This window comes from Polyodon spathula, chromosome 23 (assembly GCF_017654505.1).
Source record: "Polyodon spathula isolate WHYD16114869_AA chromosome 23, ASM1765450v1, whole genome shotgun sequence".
NCBI classification, from domain to species: domain Eukaryota; kingdom Metazoa; phylum Chordata; class Actinopteri; order Acipenseriformes; family Polyodontidae; genus Polyodon; species Polyodon spathula.
This window is the reverse complement of record NC_054556.1, coordinates 2827257-2853068: the sequence shown is the minus strand read 5'-3', so window position 1 is coordinate 2853068 and position 25812 is coordinate 2827257. Positions and strand designations below refer to the sequence as shown.

The 25812-nt window shown below is 36.9% G+C and overlaps 1 protein-coding gene across 10 annotated transcripts in view; it reads right to left on the bottom strand.

The window, feature by feature from the left end:
- Positions 1–25812, bottom strand: part of LOC121298410 (ERC protein 2-like) — a 252786-nt gene that overhangs the window by 170562 nt on the left and 56412 nt on the right. For all 10 annotated transcript variants that reach the window (XM_041225526.1, XM_041225533.1, XM_041225530.1 and 7 more), the window contains exon 7: positions 19080–19247. In XM_041225526.1, the coding sequence (XP_041081460.1) occupies positions 19080–19247 (168 nt within the window). The remainder of the gene's footprint in view (positions 1–19079; positions 19248–25812) is intronic.

Genomic DNA, 25812 nt, shown 5'->3' with positions numbered 1-25812 from the left:
GAACCCCACAGTATCAGCAGTACTGTATATACTTAAACAAAATATTTTTAAAAAGTTAAAATGCAAATGAATGCATAGCTCTTGTATGTTAATGAATATAGTTCTGTGTATGCATTGACGTGGTAGGCTTCCTAACCTGACTAAGAACTAGAGAGGAATGGTGCTTTTTACAGTTTTACAGTGTCTGCATTTTAATGAAAATGTAATATATCTGTTTTTGTGGTAGATAAACACATGCATTCTTCACCGTGCACAGTGTTCAACATTTGGACCAAAAATACACTGACAAGAATTGTTAACATGCAGCCTGCGGGTTTCGTGTAATTGTGCAGATTGACCTCTCCTGTTCCATTCAGTCATCTGGTGGTTCTGGGAAGTGGGAACCAGAGTGTGGAATTGTATCAAACCTGCAAACCTAATGGTGCAGCGGGGCTTCTCTCAGGAAATACGTTCCTCAGCTCACTGCACGCTTACACAAGGGTGCTCGGCATGATCCCCATTCAGGACTAACGACTCACACTGACACTGCATCAGCTCCCAGCGTTATTAATCTTAGCTCAGATGTTACAGTCAAGCACACTATTATTAGCACTGTACAAAAAAAAAAGGAAAAGATAAAAAATGATCCTCAGACCACCAATGAAGCTTAACCTTCCTGTTCTGAAATTAGCCAAACAGTAAACCTTAGGCATTTCTTTTTTACTTGGTGCTTAGTGTCACCTTTGACAACATGGATCCTATTTCTTTTCTGTGCGTTAAATGGCTTGGCAGGACATGCTCTGACTTGAAGTGTGAAATCCGCAGATGGAGCTATCATTTTTACTTGCATTATTTGTCATGTGAGCAGTAAAAGAAACAGAGCTCAAATACAATTTCCTTCTAAATACTGTACATGTATTATACTGCTACCGTTTTGTATTGTCTCTGCTCACAACAAATGCCCAATGCAGAACTGCCCTTTCCAGACTGGGATGCTACATTAGTAAGACAGGTCATGTACGAACTCTGGCGCTTCTTTTGAATCTGACCTTAAAACAATAGTCTGCACGGCAACACAACAGTAATCCAAGTCAGCTGTAGAAAATAACATGGTAAAAATATTATCAGGAGGCAGCTCCTGTCTCTCTCTCTCTCTCTCTCTCTCTCTCTCTCTCTCTCTCTCTCTCTCTCTCTCTCTCTCTCTCTCTCTCTCTCTCTCTCTCTCTCTCTCTCTCTCTCTCTCTATATATATATATATATATATATATATAGTTCTGTTCTCAGCATTGTCATGTTGAATTTAATATGTAAAATAAAAAATAAAAATTAATACAAAAAAATGACTCCATTTGCTAAGGCACAGACCCAGTTTACTGCACAGCTATGAGCTCTCGCCACCATGTGGCAGATTAAAGTTACTGCACAAAGAAAGACCGAGACCCCTTGTACTGTAGTTCCTGGTGAAGAAGTGTTTTAATGTCTCTTTGCTCCTTTGAATACCTTACTCTTGTATAACACAGTGAAATGCATAAACTTACACATCAACACTCATAACATACTGAACAAAAACTAACTGGTGAATTTTTGAGTTTGGTGAATGTTTTTGTCATTGTTTTTTCATGTGTCCAATTTCATCATAAAATAGTGCAGATACTGTTCTTCTTGACTCGGGGGCTGATAATTGAACGATTACAGTTTTGTCTATTTTAAGCATTGTAATCTTTGCCTCAAGCTTAAAACCGCACTTGGGTGAGATATGCCAGCTAATGTTTTACCTTCAAACTGCTGGTGATGTTTACTTAACAAGACACTACATGCTGCTTGCACAGGATTTTCCAAAGCTGATATCTCACAACGTACGCTTCCAGCATCTTCCTGATAACATTTATGTGGAACTGCCCACCAGCCCCTGTCTCTCCGAGTGCCTTCATTTCTGCACCAGGGTCCCCATTTTTAAAAACTGGAATAGCTTGCTTTGTGAAAAATCATTATGCCAGTTCTTGTATTGTTTTCAGAACAAAATATTTAACCTTTTACTGCCAGCAGTGTAAGTGTTAATCCTCTTTTTGCCAGCTGTTCTTAAGTGAGGATTACAGAACCCGGGGACAGACTTTTTAATGTTTCAGCAACTTTCTCTGGACTAAAGTGCATTTTGTACATGTGATAACATTTCCTGTCAGCAATGGCACAATTTCACCTGATATATATATATATATATATATATATATATATATATATTATATATATATATATATATATATATATATATAACTCATAATCTTTATCACTATAGAAAATGGGTACCTTACAAATATGGCTGCAGTCTGTCATGCTATTTCAGTACAGACCGTGCTTCTACAACTATAGACAGTTATTGTACCACTCAAGTCTGTAACATACCAATTAAATGTTAAGGCACAATTATGAAGCCTAGCAAGCCTGTTTAGCATTAACATTGGTCTTGTTTTACTTTAACATAAAGGTTTATATAAGGGACAACCCTATATCTTTGCTCCCTGACGTTTAAAGTATAACCATGTTGACTAGAAATAAACAGCTCCCAAGATTTACTAGGAGTCTTTTTTGGTTGAGATTTGGAAAAATGTGTATGCATGACAGATTTATGTGTGTGCATTAGATCATGTAGTGCTACAGCCCAACACTGAGTGTTTTTCTGCCAAAAATGGTCAATGTCCAAGAGAGTCTAATTTAAATATCAACCTGGTCAATACCCATGTGATTCTCTCTTATAGCAGATGTTCCACAAGAACAACATCAGGCATATGCGTGAAAGCAATCAGTCCCAGAATGCTAGACCTATTATATCTCAGTCCCAGGTGCCACAGACCCATTGTATCTCCAAACCCCATCCCTCACATTTGACTTTAAAAATATATGGTTCCAGCTCCTGAAACACCCAATCCATGAGTTTATAACCAGCTTTTTGCTGTATCTACTGAGACCAAAAGCCTAAAAGAAATGTTTTAAATGTTACAACCCCCATGTCACCAAAAGCAATGCTCACGAAACCACTGTCTAGGTCGGCATAGAGTGACAATTAAATGCATTTGTAATTCAGTGGAAAATGTGCAGTTTATTTAGTCGCTGTCTTCAGAACAGTCATTTTGGGGATATTAAATGCAGCCTGCATCAGTGGCGGCTGGTGGCAAAAAAAAATGGGGAGGCAAAAAAAAAGCCAAACTGGCTTAGGGTCCCCTAAAGCTCCCAATAGCAGGAGAATCTTAAGATTGCATTTCAGACTGACAACACTTTTCATATTATTATTATTATTATTATTATTATTATTATTATTATTATTATTATTATTATTATTATTATTATGACTTACAGGTGTTACAGGGCAGTACAGTACAGGGTTACAATGCAAGATTAATATTTAAATAGTTTTCATTATTATTATTCTTGTCTGATAATAATAATAATAATAATAATAATAATAATAATAATAATAATAATAATAATAATAATAATAATAAATGTGGAAAATAAGTAACTTGTTTAATGATTCCTAATTATTGATCATAGCCTGTCAGCTTAAAATAGACATGATGTGAAACAATACAAAATATACAATATACAACCTGGACTAAAACAAAAACATGCTGCAGGATACTTTACAGACAATTCAGCTTTTACTCTGAATGTTCTGACGCCTAATGTTAATGACCCATTGCAGAAACATGCCCTGGGAGCCAGAAATGACCAAGAGGCCAGCTATGTTAAGAGTGCAAAAAGGCAGCTGGTGTATTTCTTGAAAAACTGTATAAAGCAGAACAATAAGTGTGCTGGCCTGCACAGATTGAAATGTCATTTTCCGTGGGATTAGATCCATTTTCATTTCTGAAGTAACATTACTTGGTCACACTGACAGCAGCTCATTTTTCATTCAACATCCAACTTCTTGTGGCTTTGTTATACACCCATTGTAAATATGTTTCTTTCTGCGCTGGTCCAAGGTTCTTAAGGAAATGGGAAAACCCCACGGCTCACTTTACTTTAAGTCACTAAAACTTTTTTGTAAAAATATTTATAGACATTTCAAGAACAAATTGTTCAAGCCAAGTGATCTAGATATATAAAATCAGTGTTGTATATAGAAGGTTCACCATACATTAGTATATGATAGATTCTCAAACAACACTGTGTCATAACGATGCTGTTACATACTGGACTGTCAGTGTTGTACATATGTTCATTACATTCTCCAGATTGTGTTCATACACTGTGGTGCCACTAACACGGAAAATCACGTCTGCTTCCAAATTTTCAGAACTTTGCTTGAACAATGTGGTTCATAGTCCGGGATACACAGGGCCCATTAAAACACAATGAACAGAAACCACCAGTTTTCAGGATGTTTGTTACATTTTCAGAGTGCGCCTTACCTAAAAAGTGCATTGGGTTTTGTAGGAAGGAAAATATTCTTCAATGGCAAACCTTGCAGATCACTTTTAATCCCATTTATTTTGCATATACAGTACGGTAATGGCTAATTGTTGATATTACATGAATTAAAGCTTGATCTGATCCCTTGCTGGGGACCACAAACTTGTTCAACGAGTTAAAGTATAGAGTAAACAAGATTACAAGATTTATCGAGAAGCTCCACTAGAACGGTCCGCAGAAGCAAAAGCCTAAAATGGGGTGAAAAAAGTCGTTCAGTCTCTGCATTGCATGTTAGCCTGTGTCCAGTCTCCGGGATCAAGCTGGAGTCTGGCTTGTATCCTCTCATCTTTCATTTCTGACTTTGACCATACATTGATTTAGGACATCCCCTGGCTTTAGAAGCCCTCCAACCCTTCCCAGGACCACGCTGTACACTAGTCTTTCAGGGCAAGTCACGTCAGCTGGCAAGGCTTCTTGCATGTTTTGCATCCGGAGTCAGACTGCCACATCGGATTTAGGGGATGCAATTTGTATGTCTAGGACTATGTGCTTGTCCTGTATAATAACAAGCAGCACAAATCTGTCATAAAACTATACCAGAAATGTCATGTTTGACAACTTGTTATTAGTCGCTTAAATTTACAATATATAATGTTTCAGAAAACTGAATTAAAGATGGCAACGTACTAGGACTGGACATTTAGACACCTTCTTTTTCCTTGCACTGTATTGTATCTACACATACAAAAACAAAAATTAAAAATACAACAATAAATTCTCATCCCTACTTCCCTAAAGTCAAATGTCAAGCAGCCCTGTACTGTAAAGTCAAATGTTAAGCAGCCCTGTACTGTAAAATCAAATGTCAAGCAGCCCTGTACTGTAAAGTCAAATGTCAAGCAGCCCTGTACTGTAAAGTCAAATGTCAAGCAGCCCTGTACTGTAAAGTCAAATGTCAAGCAGCCCTGTACTGTAAAGTCAAATGTCAAGCAGCCCTGTACTGTATTGCTCACACTACATTCTGCAATGAGGACAAGCTGGGTAACCGCAGCACCATTTTCTTTTATATGAAGAGTCTTTTACAACAGGAGTTCTCATTACAATAGGAATTATGGTACCATTTTCATCCGGTTAGGTACAAAAATGTAGATTTTGTTCATCTTCTGCCAGAGCTTTGATCCTAGTATTAAGTGAAAAAAAAAACAGCCCACCCAGCTAATATCTCCAGCGCTAATACTTCTGTCTCGAATTTGACTAATGTATGTAAATACCAAAGCCCTGCTGTAACCTGGTCACTTTGGGTTATCTGATTTGCCCAGTGCTTTGGAACAGCCCAGCTATTGCAGCTTGTATCAGATTTGCAGCAATCAGATGGAAATCATTAAGATGAAAGAGTCCAGTGCCTATGATCTTCCAGGATTTGCTCCCAGTTTGACCTCAAAATGAATATCAGTTTAGGACTTCTGGCGCTCCACAATACTTGAAAACAACAAATAATTCGGTCAACATTAAAATCCCGTTCTGCTTCAACAGAGGAGTTCCACTTGGTTCTTGTTAAATTATATAATGCAAAATACAGAATAATGAGGAAAGGTGTCCTCTTCAGTGAAAGCACCAGCAGTAGGGTTCTGTTCTCTAAACTTGATCCATACACATATCCCTTTTGAATGCTCTGTAGGTTTTTTCATAACACTATTTCTTTGTTGTAAAGAATTCAGGTGGTTTAGAAAGCAGAACTTTTATGTTAAGTCATAAAGAACATGCTTTTAAAAAAAATGTAAATCGGTCCGGTTATTGGATTATTGAGTTATTCCTTAATCCATGGTTGTCAATTTTTGGGCACAACATCCTACAGCGTACCTCCATAAATATTTTCAATAGACTTAAACTTCACTTGGCTACACATAAAAGGAACTAAAAGAAAAGCATGTTTTTTTTTTTTTAAGCTTTGCATTATCCATGCTGGAACTAGTGACGCATCAAAACCCACCTGAGGCTATAACTATTTGATCACCAAACACTTTTTGGCAAGGATTACATTTACATTCTTGTATGGTTGTAAGTATGGAGAAAGTATTTGGACCATACCAAAAGGGCATAAGAAAATATCGGAATTACACAAATAAATGTATCGTGTTCTAGCAAAAAAAAAAAAAAAAAGATCTTTACAGCCACATCGCTTTGACTGACATATAAAGCTAACAGTTTACCTTATTCATTACTTACGGGTGACTGCCCTTTATGAATATAAATATTTAAAGCTTTTTCTTCATTTGATGGCAGTTACAGAGATGTTAACTCTCTGCACGGGTACTGACTGGATTTTTTTTTTTTTTTCTGGACGGTTGTCTTTGCTGTGCACGCAAAGATTTGAAGGATTAACTTCAAAGTGTACTTGTTTTATATTACTGACTATTTTCATAGTCTTTTCTTTTTCCCTTTCTCTTTTTAACCCTTTAAGGTACAGAAGTGACATATGTGTCCCACAAAAACAAGAAATGATGCTCACTTTATTATTTTTACAACAAGGTGAACGATACAGGGTTTAACATTTACTGACAGGTAAATTACTGTAGCATTTATATCTAAAACTCTCAATTGAGCAGGTGCTTTTGATTTATGTGTGTGTAAATTACCACAAGTTTTCCTCTCACCTTACGTGCAATAAAATGTATCTAACAAATGGTTAAGTAGGGGAGCATGTTTATCGAATCACCACGGTACCTCAATCCACCTTTCCATGATCAAAGTAGGAATGGTATTATCTGAAAATTAATGAAAAATCCCAGAAATGCAACACCTAATAAATGTGAGCCATAAAACCAGCTAAAAGCTTGTGGTTCGCTCACCTTTTTCCCCCCTCCCTTGTTAAGAGGTGTAACATTATGCTCAGCAAGGAAAAGCCATTCCGGTCACAGCTTTAATACTGCTACAAGATTTCAAGTAAGAGAGGATAGGAGAAAGAATGATAATCCCATGTGAAAGACGTTTGCTGCTGCAGAAACACAACCACTGATATCAGGTTTAGCAGCGAGTCGCTGCGCATAACTGGCACAGTTAGAACCGTAGCGAATAATGCAGCTTTTATAGAAGAATTAAACTGGAGGAACAGCAAGGTGGTGATGACAAACATGCCAGATCAAAAAACGCTGACAATGCTGTCATTCCAGTCAGGAGGTCAAACCTGCTCCAGCCCAAAGAGGGAGATCTTTCTGATTAGAGGTGTTCAATTAAATAAAATATATCGTCTGGAATCCGTTTCAAATGCAACTGGGGGGGGGGGGGGGGGGGGGTGTTGGGGGCTGATCGTGAACAAACATTACTTGTTTGCTAAGTACAACCTTAACATTCATGTCAGCTTGTTTTGATGTGCATGAAAACTAGTTTGGCAAAAGTAGCCACATTTACATACTGCAGTATTTACCATATACTATTTCTAAATATCTTATTAAAAATAGCCCACGTCTTAAATTCGAGTAATGTATAGTGATGCGTGTATTGAATTCTCCAACAAAATACCTGACTACCTGAGTACACAAACAGCAACGTGACTGACTGCTGAGAAAAGATGAATAAAGACATCACTGCCCAAATACACAAGCAGCAAGGTGACTTACTGCCGAGAGAAGACGAACCAAAACGTTACTGTCCCGATTCTCGAATCAGCCATGATATACAGGCAGCCATTTTAACAAAAAAGCATCATTAGCTTCCTGAGGAATTCAAAGAGAAGCTTTTACAAGTTCAGAGTTTCCAACAAACAGTTCCAGCTTGGACAGATCGGAAATGTTGATCCGAACCCCCCCCAACACAACAGTTCACAAATTGGGAGAAAAACAGGTGTGAGTAATCACGGATGGAAATGAGAAGCAGCACATAATTGCAATGCTCTGCGTGTTAGCAGATGGACGCAAACTGCCTCCATATGCGTAATTGAGGTTGTGTCTTTGGAAATGCATAATGATTTGATGTTTTATTTTTACCTCAAATTGGAGGATGGGAAATTTGGGCTCTGTTTTAAATTCAAGGTCATCTTTAATTCGAAGGAATAGGGTATATAATTCTTTCAAATGCAGCTAAATCCAAATGATTCCCTTGTGTTTGTTTGTTTTAGCTTTTGTTACAGCTGGAAAGTTGGTCATGGTCAATGGCTTTGTCTTCATCGAGCTTGTTTTACCTGTTGCAATTACATGAGCTGCAAACTGGCATCATACTGTACCTCAGGTGCAGGACTAACCCTAATCCAGTTTAAATTATTCCAGCTGCGTTTACACTAGCAATTTAGGCGATCCTTAAGACAGTCTAATGCTGCCATTAAAAAGCCAGTATAAACGCACATTTAGACTATGAAGTGGATTAGTGTTTAAGTGGTTGTGTTGTCTGATCATACGATTCGGGCTGGAAGGAGGAACTAGGGCCCCACAGTTTCCTTAGTCTGGCTTTAGGCAGCAGGAGTAGACCTTTAGTTTCTTAAAGCAACGGAAGAGGAGACTAGGGCCCCCAGTTTCCTTAGGCTGGCTTTACGACAGCAGAGTAACCATGAGCCATAACTTTATGATTTGATAAGGACACACTATACCTTATTATCACAAATCAGATATATAGAATATAATTATATATATATATATATATATATATATATATATATATATATATAATATATATATAGCTCCTTCTCAAACATTTGAAAACTTCAGCCAAGTGATGCAGAAAACAGACACTCAATAATGATAACTGTAGAATGTGCTGGTCCAACGATCAACTTGATAAAAAGTGGGAATTGTTTTTATTTCAATCCATGCTGCTACAGTAGATATCCCACGATAGGTTTCTGAAAGCACTCTGTTCAGTGCATGGTGGTATTTGATGTTTTCTTCCACACAGGGTGTACCTTGAAGAAGGTGTGTTGACACACCACTGATCATGTTTCTTACCGGCGACCACTTTTTATAAAAATCCACGGCCATTAACACTATATTTGATATCGCTTTGTTGATATTAAACCGTTCCCCCCCCGTGGATCTATCATCTATATATCTCTTAAAAAAAAAAAAAATATATATATATATATATATATATATATATATATATATATATATATATATATATATATATATATATATATATAAAGTAATCAAATGACATGGATAATGAACCTTAATTGACCAGCAACCGAAGGAAAACTTGCCGTCCAACCAAAGAAACTCCTGCATGTATAAAACTATGCGATTGAAAATTCAGTTCTGGTTAACTGGCAACTATTCATTGCTAACAAACACTGGAAAACAAGCGTGAGAAAAAGTGCTTCAGTGTTGTTAGAAAAACCACAGACTAAAACTGTGCACATTCATGTTTTAATAAATGAACATAATAAGAGTATACAAGTCTGGTAGGTAATGGAAATCCTCATATTCAGTTTATAATCGCAGACTGCGTGCATGCATTTTATTTATGTATTTATTTATTAATAAACACAAAAATAAATAACATGTATTCATTAAAACAATAATATTTTACCCTTTGCCTTTGAACATGTTGTTTTCCTGCTGCACAATTTCACTCGTATACACTACAAACTAAACAAAGGTAAAAACAGCAAATGAAGTCTGCATGTCAGCATTACATTAAGACACAGAATGCTGTTGATGCTCAATAGAAACTGTATGGCCTCTCTTTGCAGAAGCTGCAATTTGATCATGGTTCCTACGAATGTACAACGTGTAAGGATACGATTAAATTACGGCATCCATTTCCTTATGAACGCTTTACTAAATTAAAAATGAGCACAATATAATTAAGCATGCATCTCTTAAAGGGATGTTTTTTTTATCTTTTTTTTTTTTTAAACATTTACAAATGTTATGATGTCATATACGTCAAATACTCAGTTAATATCTTGCCTTCAAGAACTATGCAAGAACGATCGGTTTAACTAAATAAATTCTTTAACCTTTCATCTCTTAATGACATTACTGTAGCTAGGTGATAACAACAGAATATACAATCTAAAGCAAACAGGTACAACACTATAGTTTACGTCAATAGGCTAATACAGAATTCCTACAAAATACATATTTTTTATTATTATTCTATCAGCTATATTAAACTTTTCTGCACCCACCTGAAAGTTTTCCCCCCCTCAAAGCAGCTCATTGCATACTTTATTATTTTTTCTATAAATAATGGCCTCCGTATGCCTCTAACAAGAAGCTGAGTTGCAGATGTCTTAGTTTGGACCACTCTAAATCTGACAAATTTACAGCCCTGAGCACATGTTCCAGTCATGGCCTGCTGACACCTGAACACTTATCATTCAAAACCATGACAGCCTGTCCAATCCACAGATTGAAACACAGCATTCCGCTCCGGAGTGTATATCTGAGGGCCGATTGTACTTTTCAAACAAACCTAACATTCAGCTTGCGCCAGACTACGCATGTCAGACAATTCCTAGATCATTTCGGGCATTCAGACTAGTTTCCTGTTCCAAGCCAAAGCTATTTGAATGGATAAGATAAATACTGTCTGGCACAAGTGTAAAGGGCCGTTCGGGATTTTTTCATTAGAGATTCTGAACTGTTTCCAGTTAAAGATGAGTGCTAAAGACAAACGATGTGTATAGCGTACGTGTTTTCATACATGTTGTATTATAAAATGAAGCAGGGTTTATTAAGATTTTGCAGGATGCTCCTTGTGACTAACAGACATTTAGATATTATTAAATATCTATAAATTGTAACAAGTTCAGCTAATATTGTAAGCACACTGGCTGTCCAGATAACATGAGAAAACAAGCATACGATGATATATTACTATGGTTCATGCAAGTGTATCATTTGGGCCACACACAATCTCCACACCTTTAAATGTGTTAACAGTCCAATGCGGGACCTCTTATCTTCCTCCCATTTGAAGCAGCTGTGTCCAAGTCAGCACTTCACGTTTCTGACTTGGACGCCACCATATGGGCTAAGACCTGCTTCAGCCTGTGTTCATAAAACGCATTATTCATGCCAGAAAAGTCACCTGTTTCCGATACGCCTCTGGACAAACTTAAACCCTTTCCTTCCTATTATCTTCCCCCAAAAGGGTCTCCTGTACTGCAAGACACCAGGGGCTTCAAGACCACGTGTTTCTATCAAAGGTGTTAAGAATTAAACTGTTACAAAGACGTGAATAAGCAACAGCTGCTATTTGAAGTAATGGTCATTTTCCCCAAACTTGGACATACTGTCCAGGTTTTAAGCATCAAGTCTACTTATTAATGAAATTGTGCATTGATAAAAGCAGCTATTTGGAGGAACTGGCACAGCCCGCAATCGCTACACCTGGTAACTATGAAAGGCAGGGCAACATACAGACAAGGAGCTTCTTATTCATCATAGGCATTAACAACAAGCTGGGTACAAAATGCAGCTTTGAACTTGAAGATTACAGTGATAATGATCCCCATAAAGATAATGATCCCCATGATTAAAAGGTGAGTGATGTTGTTAAATTCACTACAGATGGCTTAAAGCATGCAGTGTTTTAGGCTACAAGAAGGATACAATTAAGGATCTGGCAGCCAGTAGCAGGCTTCACCTTTGGCAATACTACCAATTATTTATGATCTTACAATAGAAACCGTTTTAATAAACAACCATATTTTGGAATGTTTGGTCCTGAGTAACTGAAATCCATACCAGAATAATTACTGAAGGTGATCCCAATACAGTCTAACTTATAAAGAGGTTTGATTGCTCTTGGAAAACATGATTTAAACAACGGCTTGATTAACATGGGAACCACAACTCTCAGCAATTAAGTGCTCTACTAAATTTCCCCTCAAGTGCTTCAGGTCACGGTTTTTATCAAATGACAACTAAAATACTTAACATTTTTAAGAATGATTAACGTAAAGAAATGTGGCTTCCTGAATCAGAAGTCAGTGACTCATGCATGGCCTTATTCTACATTGAAATGTACAGCACTGAACAGGAGGATGTTGCTTTAAGACTATGAGTCTCAAAGCTATTTACTACAAATCGTCATCAGCACAATTTTTTTTTTTTTTGTATGGTAAAAACAAACAAAAATAAAAAGTACCAAATCAGAAATAAACAACTGTACTATTTCATTTAGTGGCATGTCAGTATTCTGAAAGGGTTTGTTTTTTGTCTTAGAATTGTGAATGGTGTTTTGTTTTTGTATTTCCTTCCTCCTATCAGACAAACAAAATGCTAATTACAATTTGGAGTAAACAGCTTTGAGAATGCTTGTGAACTCTGTATATAGGCTGGTACCGCTTGTGTTGTGCAGGTTTATCTAAAGTACTCATAAGGTGTGAGTGAGTAAGAGGTGTTTCCCTGTATTTATAAAAGCATTCTGTTCCATTACTCTATTCATCTGGCTCCATGAAAGACAACAAAGCCGCAGTAAGGGTTAAGTCACACTTTCACAGAAAATAAACAAAGAGTGTTTTTATCTACACAAATGATGGGTGTACCGTACAGTTGGTCTTATAACATCATTCATAAAAGTGTGAATCAATCAGTCTTTTAATCTCTGCTGACATGACGAAATCTGTGAAAAATGTATGTCTTGCTTAAATGTCTACACCTCTCTGCGAACTTGACAGAAAAAAAAGGCACAGTCCACTCAGGTATAATTACAGATTTTTCCTTTAAATTCAAAGACATCAAACAGATGTCACTTTAGTGCCATGCACTGCAATCATTCATTCTGCTGAAGCCTATTATTTCGAACAAGTGGAAGTCCTGACCGATCTTTTTTGGTTATTTTGTTCTCTTCCAAAACATAAAGATCACAGGCATGGAAGTTTCTCAGACACAAGACACATATTGCAAGAATTTCATGGGCACAGGGTTCGCAAGAACACCAGCATGTGTGAACTGGGGTTATTTTCCAGCGTCTGTCGATTGCGCTGTTGTCTGGAACACAGTTAAATGCATGGGGGCAAGTTGATTGAAAGCATCTGTTCCAAGCAGGATGAAGGATTCACCGCCTCTCAAGGCATCACTTTTATGAAATTCCCCGTGACAACAAAAGAATAAAAGAATGCTTAAATCCAACATACGGTTTACACGGATACGATTACTAGAAGAATAAAACAAGGATACGGGGGGGGGGGGGCAAAAAAAATGTTCCAGCTGAATCCCCCCTTTCTACAGGCGTTCTATGGCCTCATGCTTCTCTGGGTTACCTTTTCAGATGAAACAAAATGCCATAATGGTGAGATTTATTAAGCTATGAAGATCTTTTGAACCTATTGATTTCAGTGTTCAGTTTTCTAAAAGGGAGTGGTTTCTAGCGAGCCCAAAAACCTAGCAACCACAGTGTGCATAGAAAAACAAATGTTCATAATGTTTTCTTAATAAAACATGTTCATAAATACATATACCAAAAGCAAATAGAATTCACTATTTTGGTTTTTTTTTTAATTAATAAATAAAACACAGCATTGTTTTTCTGTTGTAATTAATGCTGACAGTAAACAATGATTAGTTCATTTAAAATACGCTACAGGCACATTTTGGGAAAAGGAGAAATGTGGCGATTCCTGTTAGTTTTTCATTTAATGCTCAGGCTGTTGCTATGATCTGGACTTGATGTAAAAATGCCGTAATTACAACTTTTTCTAGTGCCTTTTACAAATTATTCATCACATAATTCAGGGATTAAATAAAAGACACCTGGTCATAATAAATGACAGTAATGCTCACTATGTTTTCTTCATCTGTACAGATTATTTATTGCATTATCTGTTTTACTGAAATAATAAACTCCTTGTTGTCTCCACTGAAAACATTTTGCCCCAACTTGCCTCTCAACAACTTTCAGTCTATATAGCTATGATTAATCTCATATCCTGAGAGAATTTAACCCCCCAAAAAAATGTTCAGACATTGTCTCAACACACTATATCCACAGCTGAAAGACTAATGCAGTAGATCCCTGTGTGTCTGACATTCTTCCTTAACTTGGCAACTTTTTTATTTTTGAAGTCAAGCCAAGTTTCTTTAAAATAATACGCAAAACTGTGTTACGGGCTTACACTGTTTAAGGGTTATTGTTTGTGTACAATGCTCAATCTGCAAATGATTTATGGGAGAAACATACACTTAGTCTTAGACGTGATTTAAAATGCACGTAATAACCCAAAACGATCATAAAAAAAAGGGTCCTCAAATTCTTGAACCTAAAAGTATACACGACACAGCTTTCAACACCACCTCTGAAGGAACAATCCAGACAAAGCCATGCGATACGGAAGGTTTGTAGATCTTGAGCAGGCACAGTGATCAAGGCAGTTAGACCGTTTCCGTATTTTCCTAAGGCAAGCAGTTGCCATCTGTTTGAAGTGATACAGCTATGGAAGCTACCTGCCTTTGAACAGAAGCTGCACGTACTGGCTTTCAAGATATTAAATATTAAACACTTTGAAACAATGCTGTCAGGTTACCGATGTCACAGAAATGACAGGTTTGTAGGCATACCTGTATTTATTATGTATAAAAGTCATACATCTACTTATAACACACAGTTATTTTGCAAGAGGGAATTAGCTCAGTTTATAGCTGTATTTTTTAAGCCATTTGATAGTGCTACTTAATCATTGAGAATAGCTCAGGACAATGATACAGTATCTTTCTAGAAATTGATTTCCTGCTGAACAAGCACTTCAGAAGTAATGGGGGTGGCAGTGAATTTAAGACTACAGACTTTGTACAATCTACAGTTTAGATGAAAAAATGCACTGAACAGGCTTAAAATCCCAACAAATATTTAACAGCACTTTCGTTCTACATGTATCGTCGAATGAAACTCTTCATGTTCAAAAGAAACTTAAATGGCTCTGTGAAGTTTTGTTAAATCAGTTCTACAGTGCCCAAGTATTTATAATATATCATTTATATTAATTATATATATATATTATTATATATATATATATATATATATATATATATATATAGTATATATATATTTTTAGAATGCATGCTTGGGGATAGCTAGGATCACTTTTCCTCTCTGGGCAGAACTGTAAATTGAGGGGTGATGCTCCACACCTAACATGTTGAACCACTGTAAATTAGAGCTTGCATGTGCACATGAGAAGCAGGAAGTTTGGAAAACCAATCATGGCAATTGGCCCTTCCTACTCTCTGTAGCATATTTACTTAATGATTAATGACTTGAAACACCTGTAAAACTTTTCTGAAAGCAACACTGACTGCGGATTTGAGTTTATATTAAAAACTGACCTGTAAAAACTCTTTAAACACAGCTCCCCGCTCCCCAGCTTGTTATCCATGCTGTCCTGCTTTAAGAAAACATATTTAAAGGTCAAGCCTACAATTACTTATTTAGTGTATGTTAACTCACTCTAGGCTAAGGCTATGGGCTTGGTTCACACATACTTTAAAATGTTAAAGTCTACAAGAATGTTGTTCATTGTTGTGAATTCAACTCTGAATTGAAGCAAAATCGAAATAGAATCCCGAATATTCCAATCTATCTAAATAACATGTGGCTTCAGGATTTAACCTTTTAACTCCTGGTACTGATGAAAGTGGTTAATATCCTGTACATCCTCTTCAGCTGTTGCAATGGAAGTTTGAGAGGGGTCACAATGGGAATGCTTGTGAATTAGAGCCTTGCATCTTCAGCTCACTCTGAAAGGCAGCGGGAGTCTGAATGATCTAGAAAAAAAGTACCTACTCAAGGCTTAAGCAAAAAGCAGGAAGGAAATAATTAAATTAAATTTAAAAAGCTCTGCTATGAAATCACAGGAAATGACAATAAGTAGAGCAGGCAGGCAGCAGATATTTTTTGAAGATCAAACAAGCGGTTGCATTATTTAAATAAGGTATCATCAACTCAGCAGCTAGGTACACCATTGCATTAGCCTGCTGACCCACTGCCATTACCACACACAAATTAACATCCTGAGCAACTCAGCATAGAACCTGACCACACTCATATATGCAGAGAACGCAGAGATCATGCTCACTTTGTGCATGTTTCTCAAGTAGACATTGGCCGGCACTTAATTAAACCATAGCATAGCAAGTCATAGCAACGGTCACTGTGACTTGCACTTGGGTACACCGGCTTCATAATGAGCAGAGAGGATATTATAGAAAAACATACGGCATCAATTATCATAACACGATTACGTTCTGATTGGTAGAGAGCCTTGACACATTTGATTGCTGTTGTACCCCACTCCAGTTCACAGGAGGGTTTCATAGCCTGATCTCAGCACTCCTGTCAGGATCCCAACTCTCCCCAGCAACACTGCCTGCCCCAGGGTCTGCTCTGGTCCTCCCAGCTGACGTTTCCTGCATCCAGCTGCCTCTATTCCTGCATGGAAAAAATTGGGGCTGACCTGACTGCTGCACAAAAGCCAAGCCTACTTACCTGGACTGTCCTGGGCCCACCTGGAATTTGACACGGATTAAACTATTTTAAAGGCAAGACAAAAGCATCTGCTGCCAGGTAAGGCTTGCTCAGCCAACGTGGACAACTGGACTTGTGCCACGGTCCAGCGGGGAGATCACGGTCCAGCGGGGAGATTAGGGATGGCCTGAGCCCTTTATAGTATAGTATATATTTTGCTTTGTTGTTTTTTTTTTCGTTTTGTTGGCTCAGTGGGTGTTTTACTTGTATTACAATAAGCTGACCCATCACACTGTTAGTTTGTTTCTGTACCTCAAACATGACGGATCAATTGCCTCAACTAATGGGGCCAGCACCATACCTCCCTGGGGGAAGGAAAGGCAACCAAATGTCACACTGGAGCTATCCAACTTCACGCCCTTCAACTGATCACTCTCGGCCTTACCAGCAGTAGGCATTGAAAGCTGAAGGATCTGAGCAGGTCAGTTACTGTATAGAAAAGACAGCTGGCAAGAGAGAGTTCAGATGAATAGTATTATAAGAGGAACAATATCCATTATTAATACGCACTAGATCCTGCACAATAAACAGGCTGGCAGCTGAAGGAAACCGCTTTACAAACCGGTAGGTAATATCGGTATTTGGGAAAGGTTTTGAAAAATTATACATCCTGAGGTTTTTTTTAATTTTTTTTTTTATTATATACTTACTGATTGTTTTACTTAAATTACAGCAATATTTATTAAAGTAATTGATGTTTTTGCATATGTATACAATATATTTTTTGTTTGTAAGATGTGATGGCATAATAAAAAGTTTTACTAATGTCTCATAACACTGATGAAAAAGACTGATGGAATGTTTGTTAACCTAGATTGATAGGTAAATTGATAGACAGATAGACAGATACACATACATACATATCTATATATAATCATTAGGGTTGGAGAGGTAATTAAGCCACAAGAGAGCCAAGCCCAGGCTTCTCCATAGAGCTCCGTCAGGATTCAGCTTTGTAAATCCTCAGGAACCTTCCAGTGTGGGTCACAAAAAAGGTCAGTCACAGCATGGTGCTGGTAATACCAAATTACTGGGTAAAGTGCCTCCATGGGTGTGAATACTTACTGTATTAATGCACACGACTACTTCATTTATGGCATGCTCCCATATTTGTTTGCAATTAGAAAAAAATATAATATTAAACACTGCTAAAGGTTGCCTTTAAACAGATCAGCATGGATGCAATACACAGTGCCTCCCCACGTGCCACAGTGCATTCATTGAAAGACCTGGCTTTAATCACTGAAGGGTGCCTTGATAAAAAAAAAAAGTGGACTAATTAGCATATGTGGTCACAGAGGATTTTGTAGCAATTATTTATTACAGTATAAGGATACAGAAGGTTACTCTAGTAATAATTATTTAATTGCAGGGACTTTACAGAATAAGTGGTTGACCTTTTTTTTTTTTTTTACTATTCATTTTAATTGTACCTCTATATTCCCACAAAATGTATTTAGATTTTATTCAATACAGCCTCTTTTAGGATAAGATACAACATTTTTTATCTAAACACAAACACTGGATACATTTTTGCTCTTGTGAGAACAGGCTTCCCTGAGCATGTGTCAGGCAAATGAAAATAAATGCCAGAGTAAACTCCCAAAAGAAAAACTAAATCAGTTACGAAGCATCCTTGCCATAAATCTTGGGAGCGCTATTGAGGTTTACTTTGGCCAAATGCAGCGGAGCTTGAAGACTTCCGGAACTTACACAATGTCAGTGCTTTGTCACTGTCATGTTGTCCCTTGTGCAAGGAGATTCTTGAGTTAGAGAGCTTTAGTCATGGCTCTACAGTATGTCAAGGTCAGGAGCCAAGTCCTCCAGACGACAGACCAGTTTACAAAGGAACGGAAAGGAGCAGTTCAGGGCTAACCACAACATTTGTGTTTAAACTATGAACAAAAAAAAAAAGAAACATTCTTCACAGAGCCATGAACCCTGGATTCTAGCATTACCACTGCGGGTCATGGGGGCACTGCAGCCAACACACACCATTATTTTTGTTCCAACTGTCCAATATGGTCCTCGAGGGCTTCCATGCTTTGATATGTTTATAAATGCAGTTTATATGTCGTTATCATTTGAAGACTCCATTAGTTTCATTTAGTGGTTATGTGGTTGCAATCCCACACAATTAAAAATTGCATGTGAACAGATCAAATACATTATATTTACAATGATCCTGCCCTTGCACTCACTTCAGGTTAATGAGGGTGCTTGGGACTTACCTTTTTCTGAAGGACGTTAATCTTTCTCTCCTTCACGTCCAGCATGTCCTTCATATCCCTGATCTCCCCGGCCAGAGTGCATTTCTCTTCAGTGAGGTCCTGGAGTTGTTTTGTCTTTTTGTTGAGAAAAGATTCTTTTTCTTCTAACCGCAATCGTAAAGCATCGACCTGAAAAAAATTAAATGCAAGTTTAATGTTTCAACAGAACATAACATGATGTTGTTTACAGTTATTTCGAAATATGAATTATTGCATTTACAAATTGTAACCTTTTGGCCTTCTGTGTACTTTCATTAGAAAGCAGACTTTATTGACTGACCAGTTTGCTGGAATTCTCTGCTGTCATTACCATTATATTGAAGAAAGCACATGAACAATTCTATAATTAAGGTCAGTATATGTTCTACAGTATATTTCATTTAATTGTTGTCAGAAGATTTAAAATACTGAACTGACTTTAAGTGCACAGCCATGTGCTATCATTTGGGTTGCATTCCTTGTATTCTGTTGTTATTTATTTCTGGGCTGTCTTGCTGAAGCTATCAGTTATAATAGATTTCGTTATCAGTAAATGACAGCCTTTACAAATTAAATGTTATTATGGGAGCCAATTAAATCACTGCCTACGTTTTGTTGCCAGTAAAACAATTTAGATACTTTACAATGCCTGACAACTTGTGTAAACAGAAGGAAATTAAAAAGCTCAAGTGATTCCAGTACCCACATGAAGTACAAATACCTCAGTGCTGTGGGAGTTTTGCTAATTGCATCATCTTGTATGGATAATTCTCAAACGGCTGCTAGAGTGAAAAAGCAAAAATTCACACAAACTTGTTTCTGGTTATTTTTGGTTTAAATCCCATCTTTTTAACGCTGCAGTTTCTGAAAGCAATAGGCAAAATAGTGTGCAGAAACGCCTCCCTGTAATAAGGGACTCGTTTAGCATGATCTATCGGACGTCAGGTTGCACATTCTTTTTTGCAATTAAAACGGATCATTTGTTCTCTCCTGTAGCATAGAAGGATTTTTACACTGTGGTCCAATCCATTTAAAAAAAAAAAGAAGCAGGAGTGCGTTCAGGCATGCAACAGTACAGATATATTACAAATATGACCGTCCCATGTTTAAAAAAAAAAAAAAAGCAATCTCTTTCCAACCTTTCACTCAGCACCACATCATTTAAAAAGTACTTGATACATTTTCAAGATTGTGCGGTTGCAAAACTATTAATTCTTGGCAAACTTGTAAAGAACGCTTTTTTTTTTATACGGATTGCGACAGCCAATTCCAATCTGAATCCTGGTACAAGAAGCCCTGCAACAGCTGCTGCAAAAAAAGAGAGATTAACGCATTTGATCCTTTCCTCTTTCTACTTTAATAATGAACATTTTGGCTACAGATCAGCAATCTTGTAAAATGACCTGGTAATAATCAAGTCTCTGGCATTACACGGAATAAAGTGACTGTGGAGTGAAACTAAGATGAGTTATAAAAGTACACAAGACGGACACACTCAGAGTCAGACCTTAGAAACCCCTGTTTCATCAGCCACAGCCCCTGTCCGTAATGCAGGGCAAGCATGTTAAACCCAGGGAAATCTTTTTACTGTTTGTCCTACGAGGGTCCTTCCATTTCACTGACGATATACACCATATTTATTTCAACAGAAATTAGTACCATGCTTCTAAGAGGGTAGCAGGTATTCCCTGTGCAAAAGTTTGTACAAACTGTGTGCAATATATTCTATTTAGTATTTTTCAAAAAAAGTATTCAAGAGACATGCAATATATATTTGATTTTTTTTTTTTTTTTTTTTTTTTTTTACATATAAATACCATGACGAGGAATGGAAAGTGAACAACATCCACACCCTTGCATTCCTAAGTGCATATATCTGGGCTGTAATTAAAACCCCTGGTTACCCAATATCAATCATTCGGTTTCTAAAACAGTGACTACAAAGTATACATAAACACCTTTGAAAAATCCTAACTGATGGCACAGTGCAGTTTTGACGTCTTTTTCTCTGCAAAACATATACACTCAAAATATTATACTAATATCCTTAAGGCCCACTATAATGATGTGTGGGAGATTTAATAAAGAAGGAAAAACATTTATCTGTCTAGTCCCCCACTCCAGCCCCGTACATGTCTTTGCCTTGTTCTGAACATAATGGTCTGGTTTCAAAGACTGATTAGCACTAATCTTGGACTCTCTTTCCTAAGATAACATTATGTTGTCCAGGATTAGTGATTATCGGGGTCTGTGAAACTATTATATTATACACTTGAATTGAATTCAGTGCAACAAGTGTCTATTCCAGGAACACCTCAAACAGTAGTGTGCTGGCTGTCCAAATTAACGAAGGGGATGTTAGTACTTGATGCTTTAGTTTTCATTTGCAAATTAAGCCATTAACCTCTGACCTTTTTACATAGTTGTCAGTCCAGAACCAAGCAAAAACATGACATGTAATTTACGCACCTGCGAATCTTCTACAAACTAAACACTGCACCCCTCATATTTCAGAGGCACGCACCAGAAAGAACAAATTTAACAGATCAGAGGGTTAATAAGAATGAATGTGGTTGGAAAATATGAGAAGGGAATTGTAAATCTGTTTATTATTATTATTTATTATTATTATTATTATTATTATTATTAGTAGTAGTAGTAGTAGTAGTATTATTATTATTATTATTATTATTATTATTATTATTATTATTATTATTATTATTTTGAAGGAAGAGTGGAAGGAAATATTTGTATGTAAAAAGTAACCCTTAATTCATCACGTTATGAATTATGTGTATATGCTGCAGGGCTGCTTTGGATCTTGACAGTTAATATTTGCACTTTGTAGATTAATAGTGCCTTCATTCTTGGAAACAATTACCAGTAGTGGAAATATTTAATCCTCTTAATGCTCTTTGGCACAAGTTCACTTTCAGTAAAATGCCATACGGTACTTATTAAAGCGCTTTTGATATGACAGCTTTACTTGAGCAAAATTATTTAGCTGAACATTAAACACTGTTAATGTGATAACAGCCCTTTATTATTTAAGTGCTGTTTTAATCTGAACTCAGGCTAACTGCACAGCAAAAAAAAATAAACAAATAAAATAAAAGTATTGTTTTTCCCTTTTTTCCTGTAGTATGCTGGACCTTGCCAAAGTGCTCCTCGCTTTATTTTACTAAGCTGACGTCTTCTATGTACATCTCATATTTTTTGTCTAACCATTTGCTGCCAAATAAGGGGCCACACAATGCATCTATTTCAATAAATCTTTTCATTCAGACAGAATTCACCTGAGGACATTTTTTAACATCATTTCTCAACACAGCTGCAGATAAGCACTGTGTTTAACTCTGTGAGCTCTGCATACCTGTATACCAGTATGAAAACCGCAGGCCGCTCCAGTATAAGAAAGATTTGTTTATTTCTCAGTATAAAACACTGGAGCTATTTAAATTAGTTATCCTAGGGTAACTTTTCTGTTAAGTTACCTAGTGCTGAAAGAGGTAAGCAGAAGCATTTGTTTTAGATACACTATTAAGCAATATGTACGGTAATTCGCCTTGCTTTATTAACTAGAATCATATGTTCCGCAGTTTAAAAATCATCCAAGGGAAGGTATCCTTAAGTCCTCATTTACTTAGTCTAACATACCCTGCTGTCTGTAAGTGACCTAGAGACAATTTATCAGGTTTTACTGTACATGGTACAGGGTTATCTTTCTTTTTGAAATACAAGCAGAGAAGCATAATCTCAAGGACAAAAAAAAGACTTTGGATAAAAGTGTAATGAAAATCAGCATCAAGTCAGGCTGCAAACCTTTTCTTTTCAGAAATGGCTTCTGAGAAATGTGACCGAGAACATTTCCGAGTTTCAGATTTCAACAGCAGGGATCTTATTAAAACACTTGTTTCCAAGTGAGTAAGTATTTAAACAGGTGATTCCTGTGCATGTTGTGTACTGTGACTTAGCTTGTGATGCAAAACATGTGCACCTCATGGCACTAGTACCACATGCCATAAAGTGCTAGCGCTGCCTTAGTAAACCTTTAGTAATGCTTAGTTTTAGAATAAAATACTGGTGGGATTATTGCTGCATTGCTTTTGTTGATATGGACTGCTATTTATTTTTATTTTTTTCATAGCACATTGTGCCAGTGCTGGCCAAATGCTGTAACTGCATTTTCTGTGAGAATTTTACTTGGAATCCAGCTTTAATTGCACAAAGTTTCTGAAATAAGGGATTTGAATGTAAAAAATAAATGAACACTAGCAATTTGCACATACATTCTGGCAAAAAATAAATAAATCCAGCCTGAAACTGATGGGAACCCCTTAAATGGATCTGATAAAGAGTTCAACTTAATTATCTGGCTTTTAAGATATGCTTCCCTCATGTCCAAGGTCACATAGCGCCTAAGCATAGCCACGTTTCTGTAGGAGCCAGCCATACAGGACTATAATTCTATTTAACGACGAAGGCTAATTTTCTTAAAAAATAAACCCTGATCACTAACCCTGCGATGCAGAGAACTGCTCGGAGATGACAAAGTCAATCAAGTGTATTTAACCAATGTAGGCTGATGGGCTGTCTCTGCAATCAGTCTGTAAAGTCAGGAAGTAATGTCATGCCTTTAACTTTCACAACCATGTAGGATGTCTGCAGCAGACACGATGTCATGCACCACTTTAAACTGAGCACCTCAACTGACTTCTCTTCTCCCTTGAACTGGAAGAAGAGAATGTCAGAGTGACTCAAGACAAGAGTAGAAACACTGTAGGTCTGACAGGATCAGGCACAGGAGTGGAAAGGGCCATTTCTAATAAAAAAATAAACAAAAAATACTACTCTAATGATTAGCAGTACGAGCAGCAGAAAATAGTCCAATGACAACATGGCCAATTAGAACAATTTTCTGCATATACAGATGCAATCTTTCATAAAATGGAATTCTATTTAAATTCTATTCAAAGCTTCCAGAACATGGATATACTGTAGGACGGACATACAGTAAAGACTAAATGATTCTATTCTCATTGACATGTTTCTTTTAAATATCATATTATGTTGGAATTTAATATACCGTGGTTAGTATGTTACAGTATAACAAGCATAGATCTTGCACATGTGGACATGCTGTTATGATCACAATCATCACCAGTGTTGCATTCAACAAATCAGACGCTTCAAATTTAAGACAAGATAATAACAATAAAATTATTTTCAAGCTGCCAAAAATAATCCATTGAAGCCAAATTCCATTCCCACAAAAGGTTAAACAGATTTTGTACAATTTTCCCAAGGGGCAATTACCACATTATATTTATTGTGCCATTTATCATCATTATCCTATGAACTGGAGAAAAATATAAGTAGTGTTTTTTATCACTCGGCTTGGTCGTTCTTAGATTTTTATAATTATTTCTAATATTGCATGCCAATTACCACATCCCCTATTGAGGTTTTGAATCCGTGTGAAATATTTAAACAGTGTCAAGGCTATTTACACACTGGCACTTGCACTTACAGGGGCAGGTGCTCAATCATATATAATCATTACTTCTCTTTGGGGATTCAAAATGAAAAGGTAATACACGAAGCACTTAATAAAGCACGTCTTTTCCTAAAGTGGCACCCATGCAACCTACCTTACTGTGTTGCTCAGCAACCACTGGAGCTATGGAGTCTGTGGCCGCAAACCTCTAAGCAAACATAATTGATCTACTCTGCTAATGGACAAAAGCTTACCCCACAAACTCTTGTTTTTACTTTCTGTCAAGGCACTCTAACCAGGCCTCCCAACTGGTATTCACAAATGGCATGTTGTATTTAAAATCAACAAAATTAGCGCTTACAGTACTGGCATAACAGAAAAGTGCACCACCGAGATTAAACACATTTACAGCAAGTAGGGGTGCCTCCACTGCCTGGAGGAGAGACTACTAGAGAGTACAGTATTTTGTAAAACAAAGATTCTTTTTAAAATGTAATCAACAGGTAAGAGTGTAAGATGACAGAGAAGAAGACCCCTTGAGACATTAGTTACAAAAATGAGCTCACAATTGGTGCAACACTTGTTTGTTTTCCCCAGTGAAGATCATACATTCCAAGTAACACAATTTAAAAAAATAAATAAATACATTAATTAATTAATCTTCTTTTTAGTAAATACAATATTTTGGGTTTAAACAGATGAAAAAACCATCATCAGCACAGCCTAACTTAAAACATGTTTCTTGGGCGCTGCTTGGCAAATGTCTTTAAATGGTTAGTATTTCTATTCCAAGGAGTGCAGCTGAAATTGATAAACGACAAATCAGAATAATTGAAACAAGCAGGTTAAGGAGGATGCTGGCGTTTTTAGAAAAATGTTCCCACAAGCTAGACTGGTAACTCCATGCATACCTCTGCTTGGGTATGTGTGTGTATACTTGATACTGCAGTAGACAAGAGTCTGGATCTCAGGGGAACTCACAAACCAGAGTGGAAGGCTCATAGATCTGAAAAGCATAGTTTCTCTGTCTTCTGGTTTACAAAGGGCCAACGCGACCATTTACAAAAATATAAAATTCACACATTCAACACAGAGAATGATGCAAATGGATATTTTTTAATCCAAATAAGATATTAAGGCAATCCATTATTCCATGATTTTTTTTTTCTAAAACCGCTTTATACCCCATTTAAAAGTTAATTGCATTCCCCTCCTTAA